This window comes from Astatotilapia calliptera, chromosome 2 (assembly GCF_964374335.1).
Source record: "Astatotilapia calliptera chromosome 2, fAstCal68.1, whole genome shotgun sequence".
In the NCBI taxonomy this organism is placed as follows: Eukaryota; Metazoa; Chordata; class Actinopteri; order Cichliformes; family Cichlidae; genus Astatotilapia; species Astatotilapia calliptera.
Window position 1 is genome coordinate 31,881,207 of NC_137423.1, and position 11,137 is coordinate 31,892,343.

The 11,137-nt window shown below is 41.4% G+C and overlaps 1 protein-coding gene across 1 annotated transcript; it reads right to left on the reverse strand.

Annotated features, from left to right (window-relative positions):
- Window positions 1–1,981: 1,981 nt before the first annotated feature.
- LOC113028379 (paired box protein Pax-5-like) lies at window positions 1,982–6,067 on the reverse strand. Its single transcript, XM_080289844.1, has 6 exons — window positions 5,755–6,067; window positions 4,382–4,579; window positions 4,255–4,295; window positions 4,077–4,184; window positions 2,254–2,394; window positions 1,982–2,164 (listed from the first exon to the last, which is right to left on the reverse strand). Exons 1-6 carry the CDS (start codon window positions 5,946–5,948, stop codon window positions 2,142–2,144), a joined length of 705 nt encoding a protein of 234 aa, XP_080145970.1. The 5' UTR covers window positions 5,949–6,067; the 3' UTR covers window positions 1,982–2,141.
- Window positions 6,068–11,137: the final 5,070 nt, after the last annotated feature.

The window sequence follows — 11,137 nt, forward strand, 5'->3', positions numbered from 1 at the left end:
ACCTTGTGTAAACTTTAGGAAATACGTTGCAAAAACAATAAAATATGAGTTGAGAAAAAGGACAATTATTAATTTTGTCAACACAAAAACATTAGCTAAAGCAACTTATCTCCTAAACTTGAAATTATAAGTTATCCATCAGAACCTAAAAACGTAAATGCAGTCGGTTGCCTTGAGTTTTTAAGTTTTAGCAACGTTTTTTTTTTTTACAGTGTAGCTGCTTCTTTTTTCAGTATTGCAATGATCCCAAACATACTGTCAGTGCAGTAGAATTATACTTGGATACACACACACACACACACACACACACACACACACTAGAACATGATCAGTCATGGATTGGCCTCCCCAGAGCCCAGACTTCAACATTAGTGAAGCAGAATGAGATTATCTCAACAGAGAACTGAACAAAGACACCCATTTTCCATTTTCCTAGCAAAATATGAATAAACGAATGGTGACTGAAGACTTTTGAACAGTATTGTATTTAACCCTTTCTCACTTCAAATGGAACATGGTGTCCCTCATCCACCTGGCAAGGGGTGGTGGAGGTAATCGTTCCAGTTTTAAATAACAAGATGATGGGCTAACAGGCAATCAAAAGAAAGAGTATTATGGATGTTTTTAGACCAGGTTTCACACTAAATATGGCAATCATAGGACTGGGCTCAGCTGGTGTGTTTAAAGCCTCCCTGAGTGATTTAAATATGGAACACCAGAATGCACTGAGGTCAGGGTCTGACTAAAACATCTGGATTAAAGTACCGGGAGGTGATTTACATGCGCTACATATCGGGTCCAAATGAGGGTATATTTTTGCTAATTCAACTTAACGCAGTGACACTGGTGGACAACTAGCCTGTGACTAGTACAGGGAGAAGAAGAGCTGCGTTCCAAGATACATCTGAAAATCTGGTATCCAATTGAGTTTTAAGCATGTGTAATGATTGAGGGCATATTTCACCTATCCAATAAATCTGGGAATTTATTCCATGTTCCTGTCATTTTTTACTTTGTACTGTATTTCTGTCTAATCTGTATCTATAGCACTTATTATATGCCCGTCCAGGGCATATAAAATCTGAGGAAGAGGACCACTTTTTTGCTTATTGACCTTCATTTAGGATTATTTGGGGTTTTTTTGCCTTTATTTGATATTTGACATACAGCAAAGAACACAAATCGGGCAGCTGCTCCACCAGTAAGCTAAACCAGGCCTTGTTTATTGACCATCTTAAGGTTTATTCAGTTTTTCTGTCATGAACATTTATTTTACGCCCAGCTGATAGCTGCCCGTCCCATCGCTTGTTCTGCCAGAGGTTTCCTCCTGGTAAAAGGGAGTTTTTCCTTCCCACTGTCACCAAGTACTTGATTGTTGGGGTTTTTCTGTATTATTGTGGGGTCTTTATCTTACAGTATAAAGCACCTTGAGGTGATTGTTGTTGCTTTATAAACAGAATTGCGGTTTCTAAGTTTAAAGGTGAAGCTGATTTGATAGCTTTGGTTTATTGTGGTCACATGCTGAATTATTTGCACACAGATGTTGCCATGGTGCTTCATAAATTTTTTGTGGTGCATGAGGGATTTGTGCACGTGTCTAGATATACTTAGTAAAACCAAAACAAAAACACATTCGTCATCCTGTTAATATTCTCTACATGCTTCATGCAGATTGATGTCTACTGCTGAGCAGATTTCTTTCTCAGCGGTGTTTCTTTTTTTTTGACCCCACTGCTCCTTCTAGCAGCTCCCATCTTCTACTTTAATCCCTCATCCTGGAGGGGAGGCCAGGGAGATGCACACAAAGGAGAGAAAGCAGTCTCTGCTCTCCATCATGAGGCCCCTAATGATGCTAACCCTATACCACTGACAGAGGAGAAAGTGGCCACAGGGGCGACAGGGATGGGGGATAATATGTTGGACTGATGAAGCTCTATTAGGCTGTTCTTTGCTTCAAATAATGTGAATAAAACATGAAAGGTGAGGCTTGTTATCTTGGTTTTATTTCCACATGTTTTCGATTATGATCCAGATTTCTATCTCGGTGATAGTAATAAATAGAATTACAGTTAAACGAGTTCTGCAGTCATCCTGTTTGTGGCACTAAAGCGGTGATATTTTTTCTTCTCAGGGCTCCTTATTCAGCTGCACTGACACGAAGGTCCTAAACAAGAGGATGTATGAGACAGAGAAAGACACATCAAAGCTGACCTCATATGAGAGATAAGTGATCATAATTCAGTAAATACTGACCCATCACGTCTGGATTACGATTAGCTGGCAGGCTTGTATAAGAGGTTAAGCTGGACAGAGAGATCATGCAGGGGTCCGGCTGTCCCCAGGTGTCATAACATGAACACGGCTGGTCTTGGTACACGCTGCAAGAGATGTCCCCTGCTGGAAAACAAAACAGTTCCAGCTCAGGTTCTCTTTTATTTCCCTTCCTGTCTCCATTTCTATCTTCACTTGTGCTAATTAGACGAATGATGAAACACATGCATGCCTGCGTTTCCAGGGGTAACTATGCATATTTTTCCATGCAATCTCCTCTTCTAATGCTCGCAGTGATGGAGATGTGAGGGTGTATGGGCCTGTAATGAGAGGCCAAGGTGAGGAGGAGGCAGCGAGGAGCAGAGAACCTGCTGGCTTTGAGGACAGAAGCCTGGGGAGCTGAGGTGGACCTCCTGCCGCGGAGGTTGTTTTAGTCAGACTAATATTAACATAAGACCGCTGGCTTTTCACATCTGTCTGCCATGTGGTCACAAGCTGCGGAGAAGAATAGGCTCTAAACCCTGAGCCTCCTCTGTAAATACATCCATGTGTGTGAGCTCTTACAGTAGAAAAAGAAATGGCCAGTGAAGTTTGTCTATCTTAAGGATGCAATTTCAAACAATGTGTTTGACTTTTCTTGCAGAAATTATGTTTTCTTGGTATGACTTTAAAATATATATGTATTTTTAAAAAGGTGCATCAAGAAAAAAACTTGTTGGAAAGGTATTAAAAATAGGACTTTCAAAGACATCTGAACAATGTGTAGATTTGCTTAAAAAGAGAAACTTTACATTCTTCACCAGTTATCCAGCTAGTGTCTGCAAGCTCCAGAGGCACCAGCTCATGAGCAGATATGAACGTTTCTAGATTTGTGACACCAACATGACTACAATCAGATGAGAAGATTGTATGACTCAATATGAAACACAGTAATAACAGTTTAAAAGTTTCTCCTCTCTTCTAATCTCTGTCAACAAATGTGTTTCCCAGGGCTCAATAGCACTTAGAAAAAATATATGCAAGCATAGCCTAAACTTTCTCTCAGCTCCACATCACCACAAACTGTCTGCCAGACATCACTAACTGCTTCTGTGACCTCAGGATCTGATTATCTTCCAGTTTTCTCAAAATTAACAAAAACAAAACTCATGTTTTTTTTTTTTATTAAAATGCACTTGTATGAAGAGTTGGAGCTCAATCTCTTGCAGTTCATGGTTGTTTACTACCTGCCCATCCATGATGGCTAACAAACTACGGTGTATCCTGGACTTGACCTTATATTCTATTATCTTCTATTTAAACTAAAGCTTCCTGGGTCCAGATATTCACCTACAACCTTTTTCAGTGTTGGGGTTTATTTCAACCTCTTGCAGCATCTCTCATTTCTGTCATTAATTCTCCTTTCTTTCTGTTGCTTTTTTCACCTTTTGTTTGAACGATTGTAACAGAATCTTTTCTGTAGCATTAAGATTCATATCCCTGGAGCATCCCCTGCTCAAGTTCCTTTGAGATTTTGTGTCTCACAACCTCTATGAGCAACTGAATCGCTACACCATCTCCCAAAATCTTTGCTCCATTGACACTGAGCAGCCACCCATTTCCCTTTCTCTGGACTTACATGTGATGCTGCAGGCAGGAGTTGCTCCATAATAATGTCTGACAAAAATGGAGAGCTGCTAACAGCAGATAAAGCAATCGAGTGTAGAAATTGGTAGTAGAAGTGAAAATATAGAAATTAATAGAATACTCGTGAGCCTGAACTTTCAACATGAACAATTGCAGATCATGCTCACAGATTACATTACCTTCTGGTATCTTGCAGCTATATTTTGAGATTCCCAGAATCCCACTGATGGAAAAGCTGGTTGGGGAGGAACAGGCTGTTCCCATGGCAACTGATGATGCTGAGGACACTGCAGAGGCAGAGGTTTAGTGTCATTAAACATTTGTGAGAGCACTAGAGGGTAAAAGAAACAGTCTTACCAGCTTCACAAGATTCGGACTGAACTTTCTTCCTGATGATTCTGTGAGGACAGAAATAACCCACTCAACGTTTTTCTTCACTTTTAAAATCTGTGTAGTCAGACACACGTGAGTTCACACACTGTACCTGTTGATGGAGCTGATGCTGGGCACACTGTTCTGGTCACACACTTGCTCCAGCAGCAGCCTGTCTCGGATCTCCCAGGCGAACATGGTGGGGTTGTGGTGTTTCAGTTGGAGGATCTTTTGCACAACTTGGGGAGTGGCCACTTTGGGCTTAGAGCCCCCGATCAGTCCGGGTCTGATGCTTCCTGTCTCATTGTACCTGAACAAACAATGTCAGTAACTATCAGTTGGGCTAACATTTTACCTGAAAGCAATGCTGTATAACAACCACATCAAAAAGTCACCTTTCAAGGATTTTCACCTTTAATCAGCTATTGTAATTTTTTTTTTTTACATTTTCCATAAAAACCTCAAGCTGTAATGAAGTGAGAAAAACCAAGAAGTTTAACAGTCCAGCTTAAAGCTTAAAAAAGCAACAACAAAATATCACAGCATCACAAAGAAATTACACTCACTAGCGTGCTCACACAAAATATTTGCATTAATATAAGTAGGACATGGAATAGATTAAAAAGATAATGACAAGTTTTACAAATAAGCTAAAAAAAATTGTTTAAAATATGTGGTTTTCATATTCAATTGATACACTTTGCTTTTGGAAAAGTGGTAAAACAGCCAAGCAGACATCACTACTAACACTACTAAATAAAACAAATAGTTGTTTCAAGTCAAATAACAGTTGTTTCAAGTCAAACGGGCGACCGTGGCTCAGGAGGTTGGGAAGTGTATCTGTAACCGGAAGGTCGCCGGTTCGATCACCGGGCTCTCTGTCCTGGTCGTTGTGTCCTTGGGCAAGACTACCGCCTACTGGTGTTGGCCAGAGGGGCCGATGGCGCGATATGGCAGCCTTGCCTCTGTCAGTCTACCCCAGGGCAGCTGTGGCTACGACCGTAGCTTTCCTCCACCAGTGAGTGAATGAATAGTGGCATTGTAAAGCGCTTTGGGCTATATAAATCCAATCCAGCTCCTAGACTGTGTAGATGAGTTAGTGAAACAACTTGATCAGCTGTCTTCTTGCGTCTTGTGATACAACATATGCCCTCTAACCATCGGTATCCGTACACCTTTCCATTACCAGCTGTTTTTATTTTACTCTTCCAAGCTCGTGTTTTTTCTTTTTGACCAAATGCAGCTTTCAGCTCTTCAGCGCCCTCATCACATATCAGCAAACTGCGTTCATGAGCAAAAAAAAAAAAAGACACAATCGTACTTCATAATTAGTTTTATTAACAAGGGTTAATAAAACTAATTATGAAGTACGATTTCACTATATAAAGCATTATATAAAAGGCGTCAATCTTTATATTTCAATCTGACATTGATTAACAATCACGTGGCCCTGATGCTCCTTCGTACATTACAGACTCCGTTTACCTGGCCAGTATTTTGCTGACGCAGCCGTGACTGACGCGCAGGCGGCGGGAGATCTCACAGGGACGCACGCCCTGTTGCGCGAGCTCCACGATGTGCTGTCTCACCACGTGAGGTAACGGGCGGCCGTTAATGAAGACACCGCCAAGCTGATTGACTCCACCGTGCCCTGAGCACCGGAGCGGATGAAGAAACATCAGTTAAATTGTGCTATACTTTGGACCACCCATTTATGCGACTGCCGCGTACTACTTAAAGTTAAAGAGGTAACACTATAACTTAGTCTGGGCTACGGTGCTGGTAAAGTCCCTCACTAGGAAACATCATTAGGCTACTTACTGTGCATAACGGTGAGCGGAGCCTGTCCAAAATGCACTTCCATCACAGACTTTTGTCTAAGTGTGGAAAATGCTTTGAGATCTGTTGGACTTCTGCTTCTGGGTGCGGTTATTGTGGAGGTTGCAACATTTTAAACCAACCTGGAAACTGAAAAACTAAAGTTGTGCGCGGTGGCAGGTCAGAGGCTCCTCTCTGATACTTTCAGCACCTGCGCGCTGGAAAGCTGCTGGAGCGCTTTGAACGCACACGCACGTGCAGCAGCTCGTGTGAGCAGGGCTGTACCAGGACTTTAGGAATACAGAAGTGGTGAATCAGAGTCCCCAAGGCGGAGCCCCTTAAGTCCCCACAGTCCATGTGCTTTTAAAGTTATTTGTCATAGAAATATCGTGAGATATTTAATATTTACAAACACTACACCTGGCTTCTTTCACGTACAGACACCATTTGCTGCATATGAAAGATGTGCTAATCCACACAATGCACAGCCTGAGCAGCAGATGATTTGTGCTTATGATAAATCAGTTTTAACGTTTAAAGCAAGAGCAATAAGCAAGCTGTGTAGCTGACATCTGTCTATTACAAAAATATTATAGTAAATCATCAGGTGCATACAACTTATTTTCGGTGTGCACATCAAATCATTTTTATGTGTAAGAACGTCACAAATTTAGTATTTTTATAATAGATTATCGTGTGCACTCCAACTACTTACATCAGAATTAAGATGGTAAGAAGCAGCCAGATGCAAACTGATCATCAGCAAGTGAGAAACCTCTATAAAAGCAGAAGTTCTGGTTTGCTGGTTTAATGTCCTTTGGACAGATAAAAACCACAGTGGAGATGTTTGGCACTTTCTGAAGAAAAGCATCAAGGCAAGGCTGTGGGAAGCAGGGGAGCTGCAGCTGGTATACTTTTTCAGCGCAACATTTAGGTTAAATTTTGATTGTTTATTGTTCTCTGCTATGTGCAGTGATGTAAGATAATTGCAAGACTAACAAAATTTGTAGAGCATGACAGGATGACAGAGACCCCCTCCTCTGAATTAAGGCGTTGCAATGGCACAGCTAAAGTCCAGACATAAACCTGATTGAAATCCTCTGGTGGGACCTTAAGAGCTGTGCACAGCTGAAAATGTGCAACCCTCAAATGAACTGAAGGAATATTGTAAATACTGCAAACGGTGAGTCAAAATTCCTCCACAATCATGTGAGAGACTTCTGAATCATGTGGCGTTATTAGTTTTTCCACACAATTCTTGGTTTAGTTTTTTTTTTTAAATAAAAAATAAATAATGACAGTGTAATAAGTCACGTGTTACTCATCTCATTGTATTTATATTTTATCTTAAGACCTGATAAGCCTTCTGATAAATGGACTGTGCCCCCTCCCTACCCACACAGCCATTCACACAGCTACACTGTAAGATCCACAAGCGGACTGTGTTGTCCCTGTCTACACACGCACGCACACAAACACACACGTACACACATACAATACACTCCTCAGATACTCACACTACCTAATTTAACCATCCCCTTCAGTGAATGGACTGCTGCTATCCATCCGAACGAATGTCACTTGAGTTTGTTTTAGAACTTTGATTTTATGCTATTATTATCCATAACTATTGTTGCAATTCATTACTGCCTTTTAACTGCTCTTTTTAAACTTATTCTTTTTAATCTGTTTATTCTGTTTAAACTGTATTGCTTATTGCACTGTGGAGGCTGGTGAGAAACCGTATTTCGTTTCAGGCTGGGTAACATCATACAAAATGACAATAAACTTCTTGAGTCTTTTATTATGTCTTGATATGTAAAGCCTTAAAATTGACAAAGGGTGCACTTCTTTTTTTTAGTTATTTATTTATTACATTGATTGTAATATAACACTAGACCTTTATAGTTAACCTCTAATTAGCAGAGGTGTGGACTCGAGTCACATGACTTGGACTCGAGTCAGACTCGAGTCATTAATTTTATGACTTTAGACTTGACTTGAAAAAATGTTCTAAGACTTGTGACTTGACTTGGACTTTTACACCAATGACTTGGGACTTGAACTGGACTTGAACCGGTTTACTTGAAAAGACTTGATATTTTACCCCAAATATAAAATTTAACATGCATATTATATAGAGATTGAAAATGTGACGTCATTCACGGGTAGAACCGCAAAGGATTCTGGGAACTCGTGGCAAGCGGTACTAGCGCACGCAGGCTTTCAATTAAAATCAGTTATACAGCGATAAAAAGAAACACAAAAATGTCAAGAAGCCGTTGTATTATTAACTGCAATAGCCGGTGTTCCAGATCAACTGGCGTTTAGATCAACTGGCGTTGGTCGAACAGATGTGTGGCAGTCTTGCGTTTCAGGAGCTCCTACCGACAAACCAGCAAAAAAACGCCAAATGTGTCACCTGTGACACTTGTGAGGTTGTCTCAAACACACTCCGTCAGTCTTGATGCTGTTGAACAACAAAATGTTTAAAAATGTGGCGAGTTTACCTGGTGATATCCTCATGCGCGACGCGATCGCGAAAACAGCAAACAAGTAACACCACGCCGTTGTTGTTCACAGGACAGCAAGAGTAAACGATCGGGAGACCCTTGTCGTCGTTATCGTTCCCCTCGCACGGTTTATTTCACCGAATTCAGCGTTTTTGCTCCACAACTAAAGCGAGCAGTTTGCTCTGTGCACCAACATGGAGTCGAGTCAACCAGCGCCACCTCTGGCCAAGTGCCACAGCCTACAGCCAGATCAACTGGTGACACACATCTGCAGCACGTTTGAATTCGTGTCATGCACATTTGTACCTTTCAATTGTGTCTGTTTGTGCGTCATGCAAATAAACCTTTGAAATGATATCATGTATTTATTATCAGCCTACATTTGTACAAAATGCCAAATGACATACACATAAGAATCACCATCCTGATATCAACACTTTTGCCCATAAGAAAAATGTCGTGAACAAATATATGACACACCAATATTTCACCAGTGTTGTAACTCACATGTCGCCAGCATAGTCTGCCTGTGTCCCCCCTCTGCAAACGCACATTTCAGAGTTGGATGTGATATACAGTCTGCATAAGTGTGGTCAATCTAATAAACATTTATAAGGAGATGGCAGTTACTGTGAATGTACAGCAGTTACACAGTGATTAGTAATAAACAGTCAGACAATGACCCTGACAATCACATTCAATCTTGCAGATTGCACCTTCTGTGGAAAGTGGTACCACACGGTGTGTGTGGACTTCCCCTGTGCAGAAGGCGACTACAAATGTTGTGGGTGCTAAATAAACAGAAACAAATGATCCCTGTTGTCTTTGCTTACTGATTGTTTTCAGTGTTGACAATCCACATTGCTGGCATTGCATGTTTCAACATATTTGTGGGTAGATTTAGATGCACCACGTGTGAGTGCAGCCACTCAGCCTTTACTCAATGTGATCATAGCAGCAGGTGCAGATGTGTGTCACAAGTTAATCTAGTGGTAGGCTATGGTACTTGGCCACAGGTGGCAGCAGTGGACTGACCTGCATTGGGGACTGGTCCAGCTGCTATGTGGTAGTCAGTAGATGGGCTCCACATTGGGGATTATATGCAAGTTTTGGGGACTGTTTATTGCTGATCACTGTGTGACTGCTGTACATTCAGCGTAGCTGCCATCCCCTTACGGATCGTTATGGGATTGACCACACTTATGCAGACTGTATATCACATCCAACTCTGAAATGTGCGTTTGCAGAGGGGGGACACAGGCAGACTATGCTGGCGACATGTGAGTTACAACACTGGTGAAATATTGGTGTGTCATATATTTGTTCACGACATTTTTCTTATGGGCAAAAGTGTTGATATCAGGATGGTGATTCTTATGTGTATGTCATTTGGCATTTTGTACAAATGTAGGCTGATAATAAATACATGATATCATTTCAAAGGTTTATTTGCATGACGCACAAACAGACACAATTGAAAGGTACAAATGTGCATGACACGAATTCAAACGTGCTGCAGATGTGTGTCACCAGTTGATCTGGCTGTAGGCTGTGGCACTTGGCCAGAGGTGGCGCTGGTTGACTCGACTCCATGTTGGTGCACAGAGCAAACTGCTCGCTTTAGTTGTGGAGCAAAAACGCTGAATTCGGTGAAATAAACCGTGCGAGTGGAACGATAACGACGACAAGGGTCTCCCGATCGTTTACTCTTGCTGTCCTGTGAACAACAACGGCGTGGTGTTACTTGTTTGCTGTTTTCGCGATCGAGTCGCGCATGAGGATATCACCAGGTAAACTCGCCACATTTTTAAACATTTTGTTGTTCAACAGCATCAAGACTGACGGAGTGTGTTTGAGACAACCTCACAAGTGTCACAGATGACACATTTGGCGTTTTTTTGCTGGTTTGTCGGTAGGAGCTCCTGAAACGCAAGACTGCCACACATCTGTTCGACCAACGCCAGTTGATCTAAACGCCAGTTGATCTGGAACACCGGTCGCATGACAGCCACGGGAAGCCGACGGGTAAAGAGATCGGTTGTTATCGGATTATGTCGTTGAAGAGAAATTGTTCAAGCCATGTTTCCGAAGTAACAAAGATGCGACGGATGGCCTGGATTGCAGCCATTCAAAGATCAAATATAACGTCCCAGAACACTCCAGCTCACAGGTTAGTCTGCTCCAAGCATTTACACGAAGGTCAGTGTTTTTTAGTAGTTAATGCGTCATTTTTCTTAACATAATTGGTGATATAGGTTACAAGCAAGTCTGGCGCTGAACAGAAATTGTCGCGCTATGCTCCTTTATTTATTGTGCATAAATAGTGAATTGTCCTGACATGATATTGCGTTTCGCTTCTGTTATTATGGTACATTGACAAAAACATATGCTTTTATTCACAGGATAAAACAGGTTTTTTGTATCACTAATTGTCCAGTACGATTACAGCATACAATATTGTTGTCACTGCTACATTTCTGTGATGCTACCAGAAATTATTTCCACTACTAATTAATTACCGTTGAGCTCAAAGGTCC